Source organism: Danio rerio, chromosome 1 (assembly GCF_049306965.1).
Source record: "Danio rerio strain Tuebingen ecotype United States chromosome 1, GRCz12tu, whole genome shotgun sequence".
In the NCBI taxonomy this organism is placed as follows: Eukaryota; Metazoa; Chordata; class Actinopteri; order Cypriniformes; family Danionidae; genus Danio; species Danio rerio.
In genome coordinates this window covers 53,526,454-53,553,656 of record NC_133176.1, presented here as the reverse complement: position 1 = coordinate 53,553,656, position 27,203 = coordinate 53,526,454, and the positions used below count along the sequence as shown (strand labels likewise).

At 37.5% G+C, this 27,203-nt stretch overlaps 1 protein-coding gene across 3 annotated transcripts in view; it reads left to right on the top strand.

Annotated features, from left to right (window-relative positions):
- The window catches only part of tbck (TBC1 domain containing kinase), a 173,733-nt gene that overhangs the window by 134,669 nt on the left and 11,861 nt on the right, over positions 1-27,203 (top strand). For all 3 annotated transcript variants that reach the window (XM_073949181.1, XM_005160101.5, NM_001080637.2), the window contains one exon: positions 16,405-16,580. In XM_073949181.1, coding sequence (XP_073805282.1) covers positions 16,405-16,580 — 176 coding nt within the window. The remainder of the gene's footprint in view (positions 1-16,404; positions 16,581-27,203) is intronic.

The following is a 27,203-nucleotide window of genomic DNA, read 5'->3' as shown; positions in this document are numbered from 1 at the left end:
CAGCTTACTGACTAGTAGCATTATGCTGTGAAAAATCCACAAACACTCAAGTACTCAGAGAATTAAACTCCTTTGAAAGTTTTGCTTTTGAAGCGAGGAAGGGGCTTTTTTATTTGCAGGTTGAACAGAGGTCTCCATGGATTGGCATCCCTTCTCTTTTCTGTCTGTAATTGTGACAGCAGTGTAATTAACACGGCGTGGGGCGGGAGTTCCTGGCGAACGTGGATGAACGCGCAGACACTTATGTTCGAGAAGGTCACGGCTGTCATTTCTTCCACCGCATGCTGTCGAGTATGGAGCCTGATCAGTCTCAGAAATAACACATTTACAGAATAAAATTCATACACAGTTCACATTTACAGAATTCATTCATTCACTCATTTATTTTCCTTCGGCTTAGTCCCTTATTTATAGTGGTCGCCACAGTGGAATGATCCGCCAACTATTCGAGCATATTTTACGCAGAGGATGCCCTTCCAGCCGCAACCCAGTACTCGCATACACTCTTGCATTCACACTCTCACACACTATGGCAAATTTAGCGTATCCAATTCACCTATAGTACATGTCTTTGGACTGTGGGGGAAACCGGACACCCGAAGGAAGCCCACGCCAACACAAGGAGAACATGCAAACTCCACACAGAAACAGCAATTGGCTCAGCCGGGAATCAAACCAGCGGCTGTCTTGCTGGGAGGCGATAGTGCTAACCACTGAGCCCTCATGTCAGGCTCAACACAACTCATAAATGCACAAAACACAATTCGAAATTTCTAAACATAATTTTTAAATACACAAAACACAATTAATAAATACACAAAACCCAATTCGTAAATTCACAACACAATTCATAAATGCACAAAACACAATTCGTAAAAAATGCAAAACATAATTTGTAAAATGCAACGCAATTCGTAAATTCAAAGCATAATTCGTAAATACACAAAACACAATACATAAAAGCGCAAAGCACAATTCAAAAATTCAAAGCACAATTCATAAAAACACTGAACACAATTCATAAAAAGGCAATACACAAATTAGTAATTCAAAACACAATTCGTAAATATTCATTCATTCATTTTCTTTTCGGCTTAGTCCATCCATTAATCCGGGGTCGCCACAGCGGAATGAACCGGCAACTTATCTAGCAAGTTTTTACGCAGCGGATGCCCTTCCAGCCACAACCCATCTCTGGGAAACATTCACACACACACTACAGACAATTTAGCCTACCCAATTCACCTGTACTGCATGCCTTTAAACTGTGGGGGAAACCGGAGCACCCGGAGGAAACCCACGCGAACGCAGGGAGAACATACAAACTCTACACAGAAACGCCAACTGAGCCGAGGCTCGAACCAGCGACCCAGCGACCTTCTTGCTGTGAGTCGACAGCACTACCTATGGCGTCACTGCTTCGCCCCAATTCATAAATACACCTATTTAATTCGGAAATTCAAAGCACAATTCATAAATACACAAAACACAATTCATAATATGCAAAACAATTTGTAAACTCAATAAACAATTCATAATTACACAAAACACAATTCGTAAAAATGCAAAACACTATTTGATAATTCAAAACACAATTGATAAATGCGCCAATCCAATTTGTAAATTCAAAACACAATTCATAAATACACAAAACACAATTCATAAAAACGCAAAACAGTTCGTAAAACGCTAAACAATTCGTAAATTTAAAACACAATTCATAAAAATGCAAAACACAATTTGTGAATTCAAAACACAATTCATGAATACACAAAACATAATTAAAAAAATGCTAAGCAATTCGTAAATTCAAAGCACAATTCATAAACACACTAAACACAATTCTTGAAAAGTCAAAACACAATTTGTAAAAACGCAAAACACAATTCGGTAATTCACAACACAATTCATAAATACACTCTAATTAGTAAATTTAAAACACAATTATAAAAAACAATTAATTAATTAAAAACAATGAATAAATTCAAAACACAATTTGTGAATTCAAAATACAATTCATAAATATACACATTCATTTTTTTAATTCATTATTTATTTCGTTTAGGGAAATACACATTGTGTTCAGGGGCGCCCCCAAGGGGTGGCCAGGGGTGGCCACGGCCACCCCTGGGTAAACTCTGGCCACCCCTGTGGCCACCCCAATATGATTTTGCTGTTGATATTATTAACTTAAATTTACTTATGTAAATTCTCAATGTTTCTATAGAGAAATAAATAACATGCAGTTATGTTTGTGACACTAACGTAGCTGATTCACTGTCCCTCTCTTCCCCAGTGGCGGATTTGGGCAATATGCCAAATGCCAGGGCGGCGTCGCAAGTATCTTGCTGGGGGCGGCACGCGGAGATGATGCAACAAAAAGCATCCCCTAGTAAAAGCATTGGGATACCATTTACTTTATGCACGTGAGTTAACTTAGAGTGGCAATCCCAGAATAAAGACATTAAGGGCCGTTCACATCTTTTTCACGCGTTCTCTATGTGCAACAGAAACAACGCTGGTGAAAGCAAACTGACGCATGCGTGCAGAAAACCATTCCCGTGCGCCTCACGCACTCGTGTGTGAATCCCGGTTGTTTACATGCACGCTGATAAAAAACGCGCCGCTCATGCGCCATGAAACCGGAGTAAGCCTTTCGTGAAAAGGTGTCAGCACGCAGTGAGTTTTGAAAGTCGACAAAACTAAAGTTTATATAATATGATGATGATGATACTTTCACTAAGCATGGCTATAGCAGAAATGAGGGATAAAGAGTCAGGAAGGTAAGACTTCATAACATTAATTTTCGGCCATAATTCGGGTCTAAGACCACAGATAATACTATAAAACGCATATTTTTGTATTCTATAGAATTGTCACAACTAATATTCATGCAAAAGGTTCCCTAAGTGATCTTAGCATATCACTCTGTTACATTGTTTTCCAGGAACATTTAGGATTGATGTCTGTTATTTCTTTAGAATAATAATTGTATAATAATCTTAATATAAATTGTATTTATTTAGAATAAATATAAATACATTTTAATATTTATTGAAAAATAAATGTAACCATTTAAGGAGGGTGGGTATATGGGGTGGTTCGCCCAGGGTGTCAACCAAACTGCCCTCCCTGATAGTCGTTGACAGCACACACACACTCTCTCAATAGACAGTAATGGCTATATGAAATGTACCTTAAGGTACATCAATAGAAGCCGCATTAATAATAAAGTGGCTCAAAAAGGGATATAGATAAATGATATTATTAGGGTCTGTATAGTGTGTGTGTGTGTGTGTGTGTGTGTGTGTGTGTAATATGCCTTTTGTTCAGTTTGTTCACTTGTTTGTTTTATTATTTAACTCATTAATCTCCATTAATTTTAGACATGGCATATACTGTATGGTATACAATAAATGTATGTGAAAAATAACTGAAAAGTTATTTCTTTATATGAGAAGTGTTTTTAAACTAAATATTAATTTTTATTTGGTTTGCACATGTACTTGCTGAATTATTTCAAGGAATAAATTGCGATATTTTAAGACTAATTAATTAAATTAATTAAAATCACATTATTTAATTTACCAGAAATAAAAAAATAACATTACACTAAATTAATTATTTTTTGTGTGCCACCCCGAGATTTGGTGTGGCCTCTTCTGGCCACCCCTATGAAAATTTTCTGGGGGCGCCACTGATTGTGTTTTTAGTTTGCGAATTGGATTTTTGTATTTACGAATTGTGTTTTGAATTTACATATTAAATTCAGTAAATGTATTATATTTGAGACTGATCTGGCTCCATACTTGACAGCATGTGGTGGAAGAAATAAAAGCTGTGACCCTCAAACATAAGTGTCTGCATTTTAATTCACATTGTAAATGTGAGTTTAAAAATCAGTAAATGTTCTATTTTTGAGACTGATCTGGCTCCATAGTCGAGCCACACTCAGTGCATGCCTCAAATACCTTGATTTGCCTTGCGTCTGCCTCTACAGTTACTGAACCTCTTGGCAGGCGTCCATGATGTGGGCTGTTATCTCGCATCTTGAGATTGTTTCGCTTCGTTTGTCTCCAAATCGCTCGTTTAAAATGGCTATTTCCTGGTCGCAGAGGAGAGAGTGACATTAAACATTTAAAAGCTATTGGAAGAAGGAGGTCGGTGTATCCAAACAGGGTGCAGGGTCGATAGCGCTGAGATTTAGGGATTTCATAGTTCTGTTCTTTTTGCTGGCAAGCCACATGAAAGTCGGTGGGAGAAAACTCCTTTTATAGGTAAAATATTTTGCTGCTTACCAGCTTCCTCCCGATTCTCTGCAGTCAAGCACGCACAGCTGTTGAAATCACAATTTTGCAGATTTAACATATTGTTTTTCAACAAAATCTCTAAGCCTGTTGGTATCAGTAGATTTAAAAAAGATCTAGTAGATTTTAAAAATGTGGTCTTTTTAACGATTGCCAATCCTGCACACCAGTGGTAATCAGAAGCAGTTGTTTCTCCATATTTGATGCGTTTGGAAATCCAGCCAGCATTCAGTGATAAGGTTCATGAATCAATAATACTTATTTTACTGCTGTACCACATGGCATTGCTACAGTATATGGGGAATAATTTAACTGCAAAACTTTATGATGTGAGTAACATCAGAATCAGTAGTCCATATGCACCATAGTTCAACTGTTCAAAACCCAATCACATTCCTCTTATGCTAAACAAGCTGAAGTTAGAGATGTTATTATAATGACAATTTTCATGCTTCATCACAATGATTGTGACTGAGCGAAGTGAACTCCCTAATCAACTGAAAGTGCTAAATAAACTAAACCCAAGAACTGCATCAAATAAATTCAAGAAATGACTTAAGTAAACTTGTGAAAATAACTAAATGGGATTCCAAGATCAACTAGGAAACAGTTCTCAACTAAACTTAAGAACTGGATCAGCTGAACGCCATGCTCAAAAATTTAACTCAAGAACTGGATCAACTGAACCCAAGCAGGTTCATTTTCGGCTTAGTCCTTTTATTAATCCGGGGTGGCCACAGCGGAATGAACCACCAACTTAATAATAATTAATGACAATTTTCATGCTTCAACACAATGATTGTGACTGAGCGAAGTGAACTCCCTAATCAACTGAAAGTGCTAAATAAACTAAACCCAAGAACTGCATCAAATAAATTCAAGAAATGTAAAAAATGAAAATTTGTGAAAATAATTCCAAGATCAACTAGGAACCAGTTTTCAACTCACCTTAAGAATTGGATCACCTGAACTCCATGCTCAAAAATTGAACTCAAGAACTGGATCAACTGAACCCAAGCGGGTTCATTTTCGGCTTAGTCCTTTTATTAATCCGGGGTCGCCACAGCGGAATGAACCACCAACTTATCCAGCATGTTTTTACGCAGCGGATGCCCTTCCAGCCGCAACCTATCTCTGGGAAACATCCACACACATGCACACACACTCATACACTACGGACAATTTAGTCTACCCAACTCACCTGTACCGCATGTCTTTGGACTGTGGGGGAAACCGGAGCACCTGGAAACCCACGCAAACACAGGGAGAACATGCAAACTCCACACAGAAACGCCAACTGACCCAGCCGAGGCTCGAACCAGCAACCTTCTTGCTGTGAGGCGACAGCACTACCTACTGCGTCACTGCGTCGCCTTCCAATCGCTGAATCAGTTGAATTAATTAAACTGAACTGAATGAACAGGATCACACCAAGAATTATCTTAACTTGATCAACTGAATCTGGATTGAGTAAACCAAATAACCGAATGGAATTAACTGAACCCAAGAACCAAATGAACCAAATACACACATGAGTCACAAAAAGTTAACAAAAAATAATCAGTTGAATCCAATAACAGAACCAACTGAACCTAAGCATGAAATCGATTAAATTCAATTGGTCAATTTACACAATCAATGAATTGATTCCAAGAACTGGGTCAACTGAAGTGAATTGAATTCAAGTGAATGAACCAGCTAAACTCAAGAATCAAACTCAAGAACTGTATGAACTGAGCCCAAGAGCTGAATCAATGGAATTATTAAATTGAACTGAACTGGATCACCCCAAGAATTAGCTTAACTGGAGCTCAATTTAGAGCTTCGCGGCAAAGGCTGTGAATACTTCTCCACATGTGATTTTTTTCAGCTTTTTTATTTTTAATAAATTTGCAACAATTTCAAAAAAATCTTTTTTTCAGATTGTCATTATGGAGTATTGTGTGTAGAATTTTGAGGAAATTAATAAATTTAAGTTTGGAGTAAGGCTGTAACATAAAATATGTGGGAAAAAAGTGAAGTGCTATCAATACTTTCCGGATGCACTGTATTAGATAATAGTACTGGTAACATTTTACATATTTATTTCTTTACAGCTTTGGTCAGCATTTATTGTTCATTGAAAGGAAAATCAACAAACACACTCCTCAGAATGTCCCGTTTTGTGTTTTACCAAATAAAAAAAGGGGGTTTGAAAAGAATAAAAGATGACAGAATTTTTAAGTTAGAGTCTAAAGTTTGTTTAAACCCCCTGATCCCAAGTACAAGCACGTAATAAAGAGTCTTGCCGTGGAGAAACCGTTTTAGTTATATTGCTTGCCCGGAACCTCATTTTACACTGTACGCTTTATAGTGCATCATTATTGTATGACTCTGCCCGACTCCCATTCCAGCAGCATTAAATAAGACATTTCTCTATTGATATTTTAAGCCGTCATCACATTCCTCCGTCTAAACATGTTAGTTTGACCCGCTTGTCGCTACATGACTCTATTTACTTTGCTCACTATTAGCACTAAATATAGAGCTGCTGAATCTGTGCCTTGTAATTCCTGCCTCCCATACACAAGCGTCTCAACTTGTTAATAACACGTTAGACTTTTTTTCCCCTTCATTTTTATTCTCTCACGCAGGTTACTGATTAAGCCATAGAGGCTGGGCTTGTATATGAGATTGCATGTTTTGTTTTGCCTGGAAGTGCAGACATACCTTACATTTTTATATCACAATAGCAAGCTATAATCAGTGGCGAAAGTTCACAGAGGTCAATTTTTATCCCTAGACTTTTTCATATTCCCTCATAAAGAGGTTTTTAGCTAACCGCTATAATTTTTGACAAGGCCATTTTTTTATTTGCTCCTTTACGCATTCTGCATACTGGGTTGGAAAAGGATGTCAGTGATGAAATGCATTCACGAACCAGTAGGTGTTAAATGGTGCGGATTCAGAGTCTTTTCACTTTGTCATTATTTTGTAGACTCCGAATGGACACGCTAACATTAATCCGTTCTGTCAAGAGAAGCCATGTGTCTGCGGGTGCTATTCAGTGTGAGAGCTCAATAGGTATACATTTTTTATACTAGGGTTGTTCTGATATTAATGCCTGCCAGAGGGGGTAGTATATTGATGGAATAGTGCTGCATTGATACCGCTTAATGGTAGCAAACGAGATACTGCCGAAATGTATGCATTTATTTTCTCATACTTTCTCTTAATATTATATACTGCTACATGATATGTATGTAACATGGCAGAACAGAACTCACATATGCTAAAATCTGCTAAGAACTTGCTAAAATGATGGCATTGTTCTGAATTATCATAGAAACACACTAGCAGTTCGATTTTAAACAACATTTTAAATGTTCAAGCTAGATATTTGAACTCCACCCTGCTCAAAAATCCAGCTTAAACCAGCCTAGGCTGGTTGGCTGGTTTTAGCTGGTCGACCAGTCAGGTTTCGGAGGGGTTTTGGCCATTTCCAGGCTGGTTTCCAGCCATTTCCAGCCTGGTCTTAGCTGGTCAGGCTGGGTGATGACCAGCTAAATCCAGCTAAAACCAGCTTGACAAGCCTGGTTTAAGCTGGACATAGCTGGTTTTGGCTGGGCTCCTAGGCTGGCTAGGCTGGTCAAGCTGGTTTTAGCTGGTCATCACCCAGCCTGACCAGCTAAGACCAGGCTGGAAATGGCTGGAAACCAGCCTGGAAATGGCCAAAACTCCTCTAAAACCAGCCTGGTCGACCAGCTAAAACCAGCCAACCAGCCTAGGCTGGTTAAAGCTGTTTTTTTCAGATCAACATTTATATGTTTGTTGCTCAAATATATAGATTGCATAGTGATTTGTAGGGCTTTCACATTATAAGCACACTGTTAACACACTTGTCACACTTACGCGCAGTGTTAGTATAATTTAGCAAGTTGCTAACATATTTCTAGCATGATTTAACGCACTGCTTACATGTTTTAAAGCACTATTTCAAGAGTTTTAGACATTACTAGCATGTTTCTAACAAGGCTTGTTATAAAAGCTAACCTATTTTACGTCTAGCCCTCTGAGTATGCTTGAAAGCACATGATTTAGCACATTGATAGCATGTGCACAGCATAGTTTACTCCACCGCTGACTTGTTTTAAAATGTTGCTAGCAGGCTAACGTTGCTAAAAACACTACTGTTAACAAATTTTAACATTGTTTAACACATTTTAACCTCATGTATTGCATAGGTAACATGTTTATAAAGCTTGTAACTTAGCATGTGAGCAAGTATAACACTGCTAGCCTTTTATCACGCATCGCAGTGCTAGCAGTTTCTAAAATGAATAAACACACCTCTTACATGCTTTAGCAAACTATTTAAAGTGTTTAAACATTGCTAGTATGTTTCTAACAAAGCTTGTTATAAAAAAACTAACCTATTTTACATATCCCTCTGAGTATGTTTGAAAACACTGCACACATTTTTTACTTTATTTAGCGCATTGATAGCATGTGCATAGCATAGTTTACTCCACTGCTGACATGTTTAATAACAATGCTAGCAGGTTAATATTACTAAACGCACTACTGCTAACATATTTTGTCATTGTTTACATGTTTCTAACATTGTTTAATGCATTTCTAACCTCATTTATTGCATAGCCAACATGTTTATGAGGCTTCTAACTTAGCATGTTGAACACTGCTGGCCTGTTTTTTCTATCATACTTCTTTCTATCATTTTTCTATATATCAGTGTTAGCAGTTAACACTGCTAGTATGTTTTGGTTCAATCCTAGTATGATTGTAGCACACAGTTAGCATTTGTTTTGTCGCACACTTGTACCATGTTAAGTTTGAAAAGTATTTTAACCACAGTTATTTACCCTTCCAATGATTTCCCATGATAACAAGCACTGTTTACACTAAAATACAGGTGTAGCAGGTATTGCCATTACAGTGATAATGTCTGTCTCACATCCTGCAGATGTCTGATTTATGTTACGTGTGACGTCAGTAGGATTTTGTAGCCTGGCTTTTAGTTTTTATCCTGTTTTACCACTCCTTCATGCCTGTCTGCTTAATGCTGTGTGAAAAGTATTAAAAACACTGTGACGAAAGCTCTGTTTATGAGGATGAAATGTGGAATGCACAGCCTGATCTGTCGCTCGATCGCTTGATATTTGTCTAGGCTTCACTGGGAAAACTGCACTGGAATATATTCATGCCCTGTGACTGAATATCTTAACTCGTTTCTCCCAATGCCAGTCTGTTGGGTTTGGGATTGGTGAACGTTCTAGATTAAAAATGCCACATGCACACTTACACTAGGGATAGGGTGGTTCCTGGCAGAATTTAATAGCAATCTTTTTTTGTTTGACAGGTTCTTGTGCTGCATCTTGTAGATGGACTTGCGCGTGTACTCACATAGGCTATCCGAACTATGCCCGAGCATGTTTGACCCTCATTTGCAAGTTCGTTTGACAAGTGTGAATGCTCCGAATCACACCTGGGCGCGGTTCAGTTGGCTGCCCCTGGCCCGGTTGTAAGAGGTGTGCCAGAGCTCTGTTCAGTTGGGCTTTAGTAAGTTGAACACAAAACTGAAGATGCTACGTAATTTTTAAAGGACTGTTTCAAATGTATTTATTAATCATTCTTAATTTTAGATGAACTTAAATTGTCGTACTTTATTAAAGACCTGAACCCCTTCCTGCCCGTCAGCTGATACTTTCAACAAACTTCCTTATATGTGCAGCACTAGAATTTAAGTATAATTTTATCTTATAAGTTTATGAGCGTCATATGTGGTGAATCTGTCCAGTAAAAGATTGGCGCAGTGGCTCAGGAGGAAGCGATTTCGGCTCCCAGCAAGCAGGTGGCTGGTTAGAGCTTTGGCTGGGTCTGTTGGCATTTCTGTGTGGAGTTTGCTTGTTCTCCCCATGTTGGTGTGGGTTTCCTCCCGGGCGCTCCGAACTTAAAGCACTTATCCCAGGGGTAACTGGAATTTCTTTTCAAATAATTGAGTAAATTAAGTAATGTAGGTTTTTTTAAAATAATATTTAAATTTAAATGTTTGTTTTAATGCAATGTCAACTGAATCAAACCAAAAAATGTGACCACAGATCTGACGATTTTGTAGACCGTCCCCTCCTAATGAACTCTGTGAAGCAGCCCTGGATCTCTGTGATTGGGACGGTGTTGTATTAGAGTTATTGCAGAGGTGAAGAAGCACCATAATTATGATCGGCGAGTGTCTGGAACCTCCGGACCCCGTCTGTCGTTGCTCATCTCTGCCTGTAGATTTGGGTCATTTAAAGGAGGAACGGGGAGGTGATTTTTTTTCTAGGAGAGGCGGATCATCTGTCTCAGCCTCTAATGCACGACTGATTGGAGACTCATCTCTCATGCTGTTTGCATTCAACCTCCTCCTCCTGTCTCAGTTCCAGAGCCTTGCTTGCCATCTAAACTGGAATGAAGCCTCGAAGGAGATAGATTTGAAACACATCACATAGACAGAAGCTCTGTGTGCCATACAAATAGCAGATTCAGGGAGGCAAGATTGTGACCTTTTTGGCCAAATTCACAGTTTTGGCATTATTGCTTTTAGATTTAAAGCCAAATGCATGGAACTTCAACATAAGACGTTGACAGATATACAGCTGAAGTCAATATTAAATAGCCCTCCTCTTGTCTTTATCAAATATTTTTCAAATGATGTTTAACGGAGCAAGGAATTTTTTTACATTATTTCCTATAATATTTTTTCTTCTTATTTGTCTTATTTGTTTTATTTCGGCTAGAATAAAAGCAGTTTTTAATTTTTAAAAAGCATTTTAAGGTCAATATTATTAGCCAATAATTTGCCTAATTACCCTAACTTGCCAAATTCACCTAGTTAAGCCTTTAAATGTCTCTTTATGCTGAATACTGGTGTCTTAGAAAACTATAGCTTGTCAGATATTATGTACTGTTGGAAAAATGAGAAGCCAAACCAGGAGACCCTTTTCAAGCAGAACTCTTTATAGATGTGTTGGTTGTTCTGCAGTCAAACAGCATCTTCAAGAAGTCTTAAGGCTGATTTATACTTCTACATTACGTGATCGGCGTGACCCGCAGTGCCTGCCTTGCGTGTAGTCGTGCATTTATACTTCTGCATGCTGTTTGTGTTGCTCTGCAATAACACTTTCAAAACGCTAGCTGGCAGCAGGTTTTTATGTCTCTCTGATTCCTCCTGGTCTTTTTTTTTCTTTACACTACAAGTCGCTCATTCAGAGGTAGGAATGTGCAAAAACTTTAAGCATAAGGTAAACACAAATCAAAAGATTCCATCTGAAGCTCCTTCACAGGACTCGACACTTGTAAACATCTGCTCCAATCGGCTAAGCACCATCCACACTAGTCACCACTACTAAGTTGACCAATCACAGAGCTTGCGCTATGCGTCATTGCAAATATTTTGAGAGGTGCGTGTCTATATTATGAGTTTTTTTTTTAAGAGAGGAGGCAGTGGCTAAAAGTGGAGATGGCTAAACAAAACATGCAAATGAAGTAGATAAGTAAAAGAACATGCCCAGCCACTGACCACACAAGTTTATCAACAAACTTCTTTGGCCTGAATGGATCCATTAAGTCACAGTCGTTGAGACCCTGCCCATACCATTTGCATTTGGCTCAGGCAGTGCTGAGGAAGTCAATAAGTTTAGGCTCAATCCCAATTCTACCCCTTAGCCCTTCCCCTTATCTTTAGCTTGAAGGCGTAGGGCTAAGGAGAAGAGCTAGACACCCCTTGAAACAGAGATTTTTCAGGTCCACACTCGAAATTCCAGACGAATAAAATGGGAGGTGGGTCTGAAATGCGGGACACTCCTGGGAAAAACAGGAGTGTTGGCAGGTATGATGTGGTCATGTCATTGGACATTGAACATTTCCTGCTTGTTATCGAACTATTTCATTACTGTAACAAGAGGCAATTTAACCATAACTTAATATTAAAACAGCTATCATAACATTATTTATCAATATGTGGCTCTTTTTGGATTCTCGGAAGCTATAGAAATTAAAAATGTAAACAGGAAAATGCGTTTGGACCATTGTTTTAGTTTACATCCCTTAAAATGGTCTAAATATGCACAAATAATATATTCGAAATGTCTGTATATGTCTGCCTTCCAAAACTAAAAGAAAAGAGAGTTACTCAAGAAGAAAACAGAAGGGCTAATACAGTATGTATGTTCAGTGAGACATACCTTTTGAATCAGTAATACTGCCTTAAGATTCTGTCTAAGTATTTACAGTTTCTCTTTCTCTATACTGTATCGCAGACTTTCTCTGGCCTTTTCCAGCTACAGCGCACAGTAATCACAATCCCTCAGTGCAAGTCCAGCGCTTCTAATCCAGGATTCAGATCACATCCTCTTAAATAAAATGCAGCTGTCACACTTGGCTTGATTTGAATAGTAGGCCAAGCATGCTAAAGCACTTCATTAGGGATACTTTTTTTTTTCGTCACTAACAGGATTGGAAGCGGGCGAGATTGCGAAGAGAGGATTCCTGATTTGTTTGTATCCCTGTTACTTTAATCTGCGGTTTAAGGCGCGCGGCTCAAGAGAGTTGGCTTTGCCTTTGAAGGAAGCTGCAGAATCTCCTTTTCTCTTCTTTCGCTTCTTGTGAGAGTGTGAATCAAGCGTTGATGTCTTCACTAAATTTTGTTTGGGTCTGACGGAGGCCTTGGCAGAGAGTCAGTGGATCAGTTGAAGCGAAGGCTCTCTGGAGACGCTTTCAAATGTCGTCCAAGGTTAATTAGGAGGAAGTTAGGCAGTCTGTGATTCTCCTGTGGTTTTTGCCGAACGAGCATGACGTTGTTGTTTTTAGTGCTCTTGAGATATTTAAATAGATTCAGTAGCATACTATATATATATATATATATATATATATATATATATATATATATATATATATATATATATATATATATGTATATATACTGTAAAAATATCTGTAAATTAGCAGTTTTCTGTATTTTGTAATTCAATTGTTATTTATTTATTTATTTATGCTTTTTATTGGAGCTTAATCTTTCTTTCATGAACTTTTAACCGTGAAAAGTTCAAAAAAGTGACTTTTACGAATATTTTTAATAGTTGAAAGTGATATATTGTCTGAGTTGGTATTGTAAATTATGATACAAGGCCTTGTAATAAACTGACAGTACATTTTCTATGTATAATAGAGTTTTATTATTTTAGACTTCTAAAATGTTAATAAAAATCACTTTGTTAATGTCACCGATTCGGTCCCAGTCATTACCCTCACTGGCCAGCAGAGGTCACCATCACAGGACTATTGACATTACATTGACTGCTTTCCCGTTGTTATCCTGCTTCGTTTACTGACCCAGTCTTGCCTGCCGCCTGCCTTGTACTCCAGCCTGAATCCCGACGTTGATCCTAGCCGCCTGCCTTTGAACTCTAGCCTGTTTACCGACTCTGATACTAGCCGCCTGCCTCTGACCCATGCCTGTATACTCATCCTGTGTTTACCAGCTGCCAGCCCAACGACTACATACTACTGTGTTTGATGTGAGTTTGCGCACGCACAACATCTGTGTGCTATTGTTTATTAAACTGTGTTTAGTAAAAATACTGCAAATGGATCCCTCTGTGTCAGCCACTACGTTACAGTTAAACTGTAGAGTTGAATTTTCTACATCAAAATCCGACATCCAACATCCTATAATTCTATTCACAACCATAAATCATTCGTTAAGTTCAACTTAACTTAAAAATAGACAAGTTATGGATTTAGCATTAACACTGTAAAAAAGGGATATGACTTCGTTACTTTAATCATCAACAATTAATTTGCATTTTTGCTCAATGTGTGATGTAATTTAAAGTGAAACATACAGATGGACGTGGCCAAGAGCAGCTCCTCCCCCTTTAAAAAACATCCAATAGCATTTAGTTTTTTTGTTTTGCACTCTGCTAGTGAGTGTGTTTGAGCTCAAGTGCATATAGCAAAAGTGTATTAAAGGGGGCGGGGCATGTCATATACTAGAGAGCATTTGATTAGTCAGAAGATTTGATGAGAAACTGAAGTATGAGGTGATGAAAAAAATGTAAAACAGTGACAAGCTGAAAGCTTTTGGGTGTTTTTATCTTAATGCGAATTCTGTTGCTGTTTTAGACTACAAAAACTTATACATGGTGTCCGCGGGTCCTTAAAAAGTATTAAAAGTTAACAAATCTATTATAAGAAAATGAAGGCCCTTAAAAGGTATTAAAAGTCTTAATTGCGTTTTTACGAGGTCTTAACTTTTGTTAAAGCGTTGTCCAAAGTGTTTGACTCCAACAAAGCATAAATCAATGATTTTCCTCCTAATATTAACAACACTGTGCTCAATTCACGTAATTCTGGGCATGTCTGGACAAGCTCCTCCGTCCGGGTGATGTCACGTAATTTGCGACAAACGCAGGGAAGTTGATATGACGCTCTCCACATGTAGCAAAACCACAGAGCGAAACAGGTGACAAAATGGGAAAAATTAAGTTTGCGCACTCCTGGTTGGAGAAAGACGAGTTTAAACAGAGGCCGAAGCCTGTCGCTGAAAACGACCACATAATTTATCCCTTTTTAAGCTTTGTTTCATCAGAGTTTATCTTAGTTCTGTTGCATGGTTGTGCTCCATTGATTTATTTAACTACAACTGTTTATTAACAACTGTTTTTTAAGTTAAAGGTTTGACACTGATCAGAACTTGAAGGGGCGATGAGGTTTTAAAATATTCTCAGAAGATCTTTAAAAAGTCTTAAAAAGGTATTGAAGTTACCTTTAGAATTACTGCATATACCCTGATATAGATATGCTGACCAACATCTAAAATTTGTTTTATTTTGATTTCAAAGGGTCTTCAACTTAATCTTTTTAGTTTGCTTGACCGATCTAAGTTGAGATGACTAGAAAAGCTAACTTTATTGAACTAAAAAAAAGTATGACAGCAAGAATTTTTGCACTTTTTTTTTGTCAATCCCAGCTGTACAATAAACACATAGATCTCATGCAACACATAATAACTTGACTTTTAGTTGATCATCACAAATATTGTAGAAGACCTACTGGAACCCACATGGACCCAAGATTCTCACAGAAATCCGTCAAGTTTAGTGAATGAAAAATCATAGTTTGGGGTTGCATTCAGTATGGGGGCGTACAAGAGATCAACATCAACTGCCTGAGGTATCAAGACATTTGTGCTGCCCAATGCATTACAAACCACAGGAGAGGGCAAATTCTTCAGCAGGATAGTTCTCTTTCTCATACTTCAGCATCCACATCACTCCACATAAGTTCCTGAAAGCAAAGAAGGTCAAGGTGCCCAAGGATTGGCCAGCCCAATCACCAGACATGAACATTATTGAGCATGTCTGGGGCAAGATGAAGGTAAATTCAATGAATCTTGATAAACTCTGGGAGTCCTGCAGGAACGCTTTCTTTGCCATTCCAGATGACTTTATTAATCAGTGATTTGAGTCATTGCAGAGATGTATGGATGCAGTCCTCCAACCTTATGGGAGTCATGCACAATATTTATGCTTTCTCCACTGCACCATGACTTTATATTCTATACTGTACATTATTTCTTTTAAGTGACAAGACTTTAGTCTAAGCAAAGTCAGACCTTATAGTCCTAATAAATCATTAAAATCAAGGCATGATCATATTTTATTTTGGTAAAATAAGCGTAATCTAGAGGCCTTTGCCTTTCATATAGGCCACTTATGATACCAAATGATCAAGTAGAAGTCAGGTTATTATTTGTTGTTCCTAAAATGTCTTTACAATTTCAATTCAGAATATCATAATTTAGGCCACTTGTTTGCAGCAATATGTTGGTTTAAAAAATGGTTAAAGAATTAAAGAAATTTTAATTTGCATTGATTGACAATCACAGCGTGCATTAATAGCTAAATAAAAAAGTAGTTACTTTGATAATCTATAATACTTCTGTGATGTAACCATAATTTGACTGCTAGTTTTCAAATAAATTCCGATTTGGATAAACTTTTCAGGCCTCATTTCATAGAGTGACTGGTCTCTCTTGTTGTTGTTGTTTTGCATTCAGAGATCGACATTGAACGCTGTGTTCGAGAATCCATCAACCTTTTTTGCTGGACTCCTAAAAGTGCCACTTACCGCCAGCATGCCCAGCCAAACAAACCTCCCAGCGAGAGCAACAGCTTCGGCAAAACACCTTCATATTACGCATCAGAGTTTCAAGAACTGACCAAAACTGACCTGGTAAGTGTCTGAAAATAACCTCTGAGTGACTATTCGTCATCTTAAACTGACTACGTCTAAGAAAACCACTTGTATTTGTTAGATGCTGAATTCATTATTTAATGTTGTCAACATATTTGGTTTTGGTAAAATAATAGGGCTAAAATGACCATAAAAAGAGAAAACTTTCTTTCTCCGTTGTACTGCTTGTTGCGATTGAAGATATAAATGTACAAATCCTAAACAAAAAGAGGGACCTTTATTACAGTAATCGCCTTCGACATCTTGCTGAGTTCCTCTTGGCCTTTTTGGACTATTAAAGATTGCCTTGAGCTGAAAGGTAAATTCAGAAAGCATGAAGGATAGAGCCAATTACCCAGTGCTGATCAAATGATCCATGAAGGTTCGCGGTCAGAAGAGTGGAGAATTCAGCCATTGATGCTCTCGCTGTTCACTTCCTAATGAGATGCTCTGGTTCGCTAGTAAACACTCCAGTGCCTGCACAAAGACCAGCTTGAGTAGAATTAAAGAACACTTGAATAATCGAAATATGTACATATTCTAATTTTATACTGCAAACAAGTTAGCTGCATGTTCGTTTGTGCTAGAAACATGCTGGCAACATGTTCATTTGGCATAACAACATGGTAATTCATGCTGACAGCATGGTAAATCATGGTAAAAAAAACATGCAGCTTATGTATTAACAGTGTGCTAATTAATGCTAACAATATATTAATTTGTTTTAGATGCATGCTAGCAACTTGCTAGATTATGAAAACTTGCTAATTCACTCTAGCAATTCTTAGTGCTAATTCACAACAGAAAACATGCTAGCAACATGGTAATTTGTGATAACAACATGCCAATTTATGCTGAAAACAAAGTAATTAATGTTTGATGCATGCAGCTAATGTGTTTAAAGTGTGCTATTTCATGCTAGCAATCTATACACTTGTTTTTAGAAACATGCCATCAACTTGGTAAATCATGGAACTTGCTAGCAATTCTTCATGCTACTGTAATTTACAATAGAAACATGCCAGCAACATGTTAATTTGTAAAAACAACAAGCTAATTTATGCTGACAGCTTAGTAATTCATGTTAAAAACATGCAGCTAATGTGTTAACTGTGTGCTAATTCATGCTAATAATATATTAATTTGTCTTAAAAGCATGCTAGCAACTTGCTAAATCATGAAAACTTGCTAATTAATGCTAGCAATTCTTTATGCTAATTCATGTTAGAAACATGCTAGCAACATGTAAATTTGTATTAGCAAGCTAATTCATGCTGACAGCATAATAATTCATGTTAGAAACATGCAGCTAATGTGTTAACACTGTGCTAACTCATGCTAGCAATCTATTAATTTGTTTTAGAAACATGCTATCAACTTGGTAATTATTCATGAAACCTGTTAGCAATTCTTCATGCTAATTCACAATAGAAAAATGCTAGCAACATGGCAATTTGTGATAAAAACAAGCAAATTCATGCTGACAACATATTTTTTTTTCGAAACATACTAGCGACTTGGTAAATCATGAAACTCTTTAGCAATTCATTATGCTAATTCACAATAAAAACATGCCAGCAACATGGTAATTTGTGATAACAACATGCTAATTCATGCTGACAGCAAAGTAACTCATGTTAGAAACATGCAGGTAATGTGCCAATTTGTGCAAACAATATGTAAATTTGTTTTAGAAACATGCTAGCAACTTGTTAAATCAGGATAACTTGTTTATTCATGCCAATTCTCAATAGAAACATGCTTGGAACATGTTACTTTCTGCTAGAAAATACTAGAAAATTTTTAATTATTATTTTTTAATATTTTAATTCATGCTAGCAACATGTTTAATCATGCTAGTGCTAATTTGTACTAAAAACATGTTAGCAACTTGTTAGCAATCTTTCCAAGCTTTTAAAACTACTTCAAAATTTAAGGCTTATTTAAATTAAAATATAAGCTTTCTAAAGAAAATCTTCTCTTGACAAATTAGTTCTGTTTTCTTTGACCTTATCACAAATATTTATGATTTTTTAAAAAGGATATATTTCGAAAAATGTCTCTAGAGTTTTATTGTTCACACAGAAGAAGTAGTTGGAGTCCAGTGTTGTTTTGTACTATGCTAGCTTTCACTATATAGACAAAAACAAATAATAAAATAATCAAATTTAGGGTTGGAACAGCATGATGTTAGAGAAACAATAAAATGTTTTATTTAATTTTGGGTTGTTTACAGTAGTTTGTGGAAGCCAATAAACTACATTCGTCGTGTTGCTGAACATGTGGAAAATTGGAGGTCCTAAATCTGATTTGCGTTCAGTTTCTTAATGCTAAATTTCAGCTACATTTGTTCCCTCTCTTCCGGAATTTCAGCAGGAAACTCTCACATGCAGGCTACAAGCATGATTTGACCTCATTTCCCTTGTAAGTCACCATTAATTTGTGAAAGTAAGTCTTAATGCATGTGAGAGTTCAGCCTTCACCCATAAATATTCCATTCTCTGCTCTCGTCCAACCTTTGTGATGACCTGACCTTTTGATTTTGCTCGTTACTCTTCCTGTCATATTATGAAAATCTCCTAGTTGACATATACCAAAGAGCAAAGGTTATACAAAGACTTTTCCTATTCTTCTCATAAGCTAGTTTGAAACACAGGTGACTATGTGATTTGTTTTACTTTTATGAAATAGTAAAAATAATAGTAATTGGGAGCATTTATTCATTCATTCATTTTCTTTTCGGCTTAGTCACTTTATTAATTTGGGGTCGCCACAGCGGAATGAACCGCCAACTTATACAGCGTATGTTTTACGCAGCGGATGCCCTTCCAGCCGCAACCCTTCACTGGGAAACCCATACACACTCACTCTCACTCCTACCTAATTCACCTGTATCGCATGTCTTTGGACTGTGGGGGAAACCGGAGCACCGCAGAAACCCACGCGAAAGCAGGGAGAACATGCAAATGAGAGCATTTATTATTTAGATAAATATTTAATTATATTAAATAAACCATAATATACAATGTATGAACAATTATAATAAGGATTCATTTTTGACTACTAGCATAGTATAGTAATAGTTTGAATGCTATTGCTATTTAATTACTACTATTTTGAAGTTTGTTATCCTACACACATGTGAATCATGAATATTTATAAATATGCTTATTTGTTCTTAGTAAATCTATTTTAATGACATATTAATCTATATAATATTATATAAATATTAATATTTTAATGTATTTTTTTGTATTTATATTTTTCTTTTTTACCAATATATTATATATAGTAATTTACAAAATGTATTAATACACTAAATGTTATATTATAATTATAATTCTTTATTACAATTTACACTCACTGGCCACTTTATTAGGCACACTTTACTAGTACCAGGTCGAACCCGTTTTTGCCTTCAGAACTGCCTTAAATCTTCGTGGCATAGATTCAACAAGGTATTGGAAATATTCCTCAGAGATTTTGCTCCATATTGACATGATAGCATCACGCAGATGCACATCCATGGTGCGAATCTCCCGTTCCACCACATCCCAAAGGTGCTCTATTGCATTGGATCTGCTGACTGTGGAGGCCATTTGAGTACGGTGAACTCATTGTCATGTTCAAGAAAGCAGTCTGAGATGATTCACGCTTTATGACTTGGTGCGTTATCCTGCTGGAAGTAGCCATCAGAAGATGGAGACACTGTGCTCATAAAGGGATGGACTTGGTCAGCAATGATACTCAGGTAGGCTGTGGTGCTGACACAATGCTCAGTTGGTACTTATTGACCCAAAGTGTACCAAGAAAATATCCCCCACACCATTACACCACCACCACCAGCCTGAACTATTGATACAAGGCAGGTTGGATCCATGCTTTCATGTTGTTGACACCAAATTCGGACCCTACCATCCGAATGTTGCAGCAGAAATATTTAACTTGCCTTTTGCTGATATCTTCATTAAAAATAGATAAATGATCGATCTGGCTTGAAAAAAGCTTACTTAATCAACAGATGTCATGTTATAGTTAAACACTGTTAAGTGATTCTCTGAGAAGTTCTGCGTTTGCTGCCTGTAACGGTAACTTAAATTATTTTCACTATCCTCGGCCCGTTCTTAATTTTGATTCTGTAAAATGTCCAAGAAACACAGCGAAAATGGACGTCATTAAGTCTCAACCTTTATTACAGCTCATAACGGACATTTCTCAAAGAGGGAATAACAAAAATCTTACCTGAGATGGTGTGTGGGAGCTCGAGCTTAGCAAGCACACTGCTGTGAAAGATGACTCTGGCTTGTTAATTAATGCCTAGACAGCGGTGACCGTAGCTGCGTCCCAAATGGCACACTATACACTATGTACTTATGCACTTACACACTTAACAGGATAATATATGTATGTAGTGTCATCCCAAATGGCACACTAATGTTTTTTTACTAAGCGGAAATTCAACCCGTTTCTCTGATGACGTTTGACGGTTGCCAAATCAGTGAAATAAACGACTGAATTATCAAATAATACCTGCCGTGAGTATAACCGCATTCACCATCGGGAGGCGCTATAATCACTCTCGTTGGAGAATTTTGCTTTCACCATCCAAAATAAATAAAGTTATCCAACATGTGCGTCTGATAGCTCCGCCCCTTCCGCTATGTAGGCAAACCTGCGGTCGTTGAGTGCGTGAAGTGTCCATCATTCCACACTTCATTTTAGCGGCCGAATGAGTGCATCATCCGGGTAATGAAAGTGCACTTATTATTTTTAGAGTGTTAACGCACTACTTACACTATTTATACTACAAAATGGCGTAGAATAGTGCATACGTATGCGATTTGGGACGCAGCTAGTATTTTGACAGTTGAATGACGCTTTTTAATTCGTACTCGTAAACAGGTTGTCGTGTCCATGGTGAAACTGTATTTCGTTTTGTAAAGTACACCCACCGTAAATTTATCAGTAATATACAAACAGACAAGAAAACGTCAAAACCGTATCTGTTCTAATCACAGATTTTAAATTTGTACCCTCGTAAAAATGATGAGTACGTTTCGTTTTCCTTTACGATTTTACAATTACAGATGCGTGAATTTTATTTACGCACAAAATATTTATCACAGTGATTTTACTCCATATAAAAGCAGGATAAAATACTCAGTTACACCCCTACTTAAAAATGATTGAAGAATGATTTGTAAATAACTTGGATCTAATAGTTATCCAGCCATATAAATAGGAAGTGTTTGCTTACTTCAGATACCATATTTTTGTTTCTCTTTCAGGATGTCATAATAGCCGCAGACGGACTAATATTAACACTTCTGCTGGAGCTTGTGAGGTTTTCATCATAAATTGCATTTCTTATCTCGGCGCTGATGTGTCTGTCTGTGTTATGAGGATGTGAGATATAACTCAAGTGGCATCGAGAGCGTCTGTCTAACCTTTTACCTCTCCGCATTCGTCTCTCTGTTTGCGATTCATCAGAGATGGGCCCAAGGCAGCGTTGAGCTTCACAAACACTCATCTGTTGACCTAATCTCTTTCTATTCTCTGACTGAACGCAGCCTGTCATCTGGAAAATGCAGCGCTTCGGCGATATCCAGCTATGTTCGTGTCTGTGAAGGGCTGAGAAACGCTCACGGTCTCACAAGCCCACACACTCGCACATACATTTACATTTAATCATCTCAGCCAATGCATTTTTACATATGCAATTAACCACAAAGTGCACAAGTGGCAATAACCAGCTAGAAAATCTCTGAAGTGTGATTGGCTTAATGGTTAAAGATTGGGGGCTCAAGAGCATGGTCTACAGGAGCACTTAGGGGCGTGTCTGAATCAAATTTTGCTATTTTAGGAAAAATGGTCTGCGCCTGGTGCCTAATCTCTTAATGAGTTATGGGTGTGTTTTGGGCGTAATATGCATTTAACCTATGAGAGTCTCATATACCATGGCTGACTTGGTTAGCAGAAAATTAAATCATACACTAGCTTGGAAACAGATCTGCTTTTGTGCGAGATTAAAGCTTAGGATTTGCAGGTTGAGGTAAAGACAACTCCGATTCATTGGATATATGTGCCCAGGGCTACATTTTTGAGAACCGAGAAATATAAACCCAGGGCTACGTCTGCCTGACATATTTTTTTTCACAAATCCAGTAGAGGGTGCCATGTAGAGGTGTGAATCTCTCTCCTGATAGCACTGAGAACTCTGGGATCAGTTGAACTTTTTAAAAAGTATTTAAAGATGCACATTTTTGGTCAAGCTTTTACTTAACAGTATGACTGTTTCTGTATTGGGATTTTTATATAGTTTTAATATGTTTTAACACATTTTCTTTTATCGTCATGTGTTCTTTTACTAGTTTTCTCTTATTGTAAAGCAGAACGCAGCAGCACGAGTGGTCTTTAATGAACCTAAAAGAGCACATGTCACTCCGCTACTCATCCGTTTGCACTGGCTGCCAGTTGCTGCTCGCATCAAATTCAAAGCTCTGATGTTTGCTTATAAAGCTATTTCTGGCTGCGCCCCTTCTTATCTGCTCTCACTTCTGCAGATCTATGTGCCCTCCAGAAAAAGACCGTTCTGTGAATGAACGTCGCCTCGTGGTTCCATCCCAAAGAGGGAAGAAATCACTTTCCTGAACTCTCGCGCTCAATCTGCCCAGTTGGTGGAATGAACTCCCTAACTGCATCAGAATGGCAGAGTCACTATTCAAAAACTCAACTATTTAGTCTCCACTTTCCTTACTAATCTGCAATTCCCTCTCTGACTCCTCCACTAACTTAATTAAAACAAACAAACAAAAAAATTACTACTGTTTTGCTTCTTACACTTTCTTTGCAGACCTCAAACTTGCCTATAGCCTATATCCATTGTTGCTCTTATAGTTGTGTAAATTGCTTCCTCGTCCTCATTTGTAAGTCGCTCTGGATAAAAGCGTCTGCTAAATGACTAAATGTAAATGTAATGTCTGGGAAAGGTGCTATATAAATAAACCTTTACTTACTGCACTTACTTTACTTACTTACTTTTTTATTTAGCATCTATCACTATTTTTGCTCTTTAAATATCGCCCCTCCCCCTAAATAAACTCACCTAAAGATAGTTTTAGTTAGTCAATACTGTCCCATAATGCAATTCAAAAGCATAAATAAACATAAAACACCCATGCTTCACAAGCTATTCCCAACTGTTAATTAACATATATTTTCTTCTACGCTGTCAAAGATATTTGCATTCCTCAGAAGCGGTGCCATGTTTATAAAAGAATGTAAGAGTGGCAGCTCATTCGCATGTTGTTTTTTTTTAAACAAATATTATTGGCTCTTTGACAAACTGCTTAGAAAGCTTTGGCTGAAAGTGCCTGCTAAATGCATAAATGTAAATGTTTTAGAGCAATTCTCATTTCTTTACAGCTGGCACTGGTGTTTATTTCTCCTTTGTCATGCATTTTTTCCCTGCGTCAGTCTTTCTCTAGCTGTGGTAAATGGTGCGGTTAGGCCTTCTGTTGATTGTCATCTCCTGGTCATTAGAGCATGGTTTGTCTGCTGAACAAGCTCTCTCCTTCAGTCGGCCATCTGACAGGCGCCGTCACTAAAGCCCGACTCCAACAAGTCGCAACTCGCAGCCAAACCTTCTGTCAGTGACTAAAAGTGTGTGCGATAGGGATGATGATACGAGAAACTTCAGGTGATTCTAGGGAAAACATCATGTGTACACGACTGAATGAGTTTTTGAGAAGCACTAAGTAGTTGTTGATGCTCTGAAAATGACTGTCATGATGAGCAGTAATAACCACTACGCTATTATTTTGACGGTTGCTGACACCAATATAGTGTATAATAATCAGATGGTCATGTCTGATGCTGATGCACAACACTACTCAGATTTGATTTGAAGGTTGTTGTGTGAACCTGCAGTTTATTCCAGTAATTGAATTGACATTTCTGAGATTGCATGCGCATCGTTTGGCGCAAGATGAACAGATTTAATAATGCACGGAAGGTTTTTGTTGACCTTAATATTGTATTGAAACATAAATGTATATTTTCCAAAACAAGAATGTGAAATGATCATTTCTGGTATGTACTTTAGCCACTGTTTGTATATTTGAAATGTTTGACACATTCCTGTTTGTCCGTCACCGCAACAAAACAAAGCTTTGTGTTTTGGTAGATTAAGTTTTCACACGTCACGTATCATTTCATTCATATTCATATTCACGTTCCATGAAAACTTGCTGGATTATCGATTAAAAGCTTAAAGATTATGCAGACATTGTCAAGCTGTTGTGGTGACAACTGCTCTAAACTTTCACATTTATTTAACAAACAAAACATTAATTTTAATAAAAAAATTTATTAATTATGATTAAAAAAATTATTTATTTATTTTATTTTATTAAAAATGTGTGTGTGTGTGTGTACATGTTTTTGTGACATATCAGGACACAAATCTGTAATGACATGGGTATGACACAGGTATTACAAAAAGGAGGTGAAATATGAGGACATTGGTGACGTCCTCATTTCTCAAAATGCTTATAAATTCTACAGAATGAGTTTAATCAGAGAGTAAAGCTGCACACAGTCTCCTGTGATGGTTGGGTTTAGGGGTGGGGTGGGGGCAATATAATAAACGGTTTGGACAGTATAAAATATATGGAAACCTATGTAATGTCCCCACTTTTCACAAAAACAAACGTGTGTGTGTGTGTGTGTGTGTGTGTGCGTGCGTGCGTGCATGCGTGTGTGTGTGTATATGAACAATATCACACTGGTAGCAGACGAATATGGCTGTATATCGACACCAATGGGAGGCGTAACACCATTGTCAAACTGTCATTCTGACATCCATAACCATTCTAAAGTTTGGTGTTTGGTGTTAGTAAGATTTTCTAAGGCTTCATTTATTTGGTCGAAATACAGAAGAAACAGTGATTATTTACATTTTTCAATTAAATTTTTATTATTATATTATTACTCCTGCCTCAGTGTCGCATGATCTTTCATAAATCAAAAATCTTATTTGGGACAGGAGCTGATCTCAAGTCTTTTTGCTTCATTTCATCACGTTTTTGTTTTTTTTTTTTGCTTTACGGTTTTACCTAATATATAAAGTACTTTATTAATAAAAATGTATTATTATTAATAATAATAATAATACATAAATAAACCAATATGATATAATTCTCAGATCTGATTAATTTTAAATTCAGTTCACATGCTTCTTCTGCAAACTCATTTTCCATCTCTTCAAACAGTCGCTCATTAAAGTCTCCCTATAAATAAACACACACCAAACACACACTAGCATCAGTCCATTTCATCAAGAATCCCCTTCCATTAGTCAAACTTTACTAGCTGCTTTTAAAGGCTATTCTTGCCTTGTTAGGTGAATAAGCAAGTTTACTCGATAACTCAATAACAAGGCTCTCGATAACACGCCACTTTAACACAAAGAGCCAAGAACTGTGGGTAATCCTCTTAAAAACATTCCTTTTAGTCTGTGTACATGGCCTTTGTGTTAGAATGTTAATGATCGACTGCCGGAATGACAAAGTGCCAATGACTTCTTAGTGAACCGAGGTCACATTCACAACCCAGAAATCCTGAAGCGAGCCGAGCTGAATTTAAAATCTCCAATATCATTCATTGGGCCCATTTACATCGAATATGAGACGATCGGGAATCACAGAAGCATCTGAACAGATACCACATTTGGAGTGCTTTGTGTATATTGTGGAAATAGGCATTGGAATGAAGTTTGGACATATTACATGTGGCATAGTGTCTTGTGACCAAACATGTGGGCTGATAATTTTGCACGCAACAATATTTAAAAAATGGTTCCGACAACTTTGATCATGTGGCCTAATATATCACCATTTTAGCATTGAGTTCTGATTGAGCCATAAGAGACAAATGGCATAAATCATTCCACACTGTCAACCGTTAAGTCTTGGATATGTCTGTTTATTCCTATCCAGACTTTCTTTGAGACACTGCAGTGTGAATCACCTGTTCAAGCTTAGCCACATGTTTCAATGCGTCTCTCTCACACACTAACAGCTCACTACTGAATCCAACACATGACTGAATATACACCAGATCTCCATCCTTCGTCATTTCTGATAGAAGACAACATACATCCTCCGACGGCACCTGTCATGTAGACGCTAAGCTTTTCAAACACGAGCTTGTTTTCAGATTCGCACTGGTAATCCTTTACAGACCGTAAATACCCGCAGGAATGTTTGCATGGATTTGATTATTTCTCCAGTTCTCCACAAGCCAACTCTTCTGCGCTTTGAGATGAAACTTTCATCCATTTCCGCTTGGTGATCAGACCAGCTCAGTGGTCTAAAAAGCACAGAGCACCCAAACAGGCAAGTCGACGGCCTATTGAAATGTCACAGCTGATAATAAAAGGTCAAGACTCTTGCCTGCATTTAGAGTTTCTGAAGCCAGGGCACAAGGGCCTCCTTTAGGCAATGATGAGAAAGCTCTGTGGATCCTATGCACTTTAATAGCAGAATTCATTGGACATCAGCCGTTCCTCCATTCCTCAAACGTTACCTCCATTGCTAAGGTGACCTCATGGGTAATTGGCTG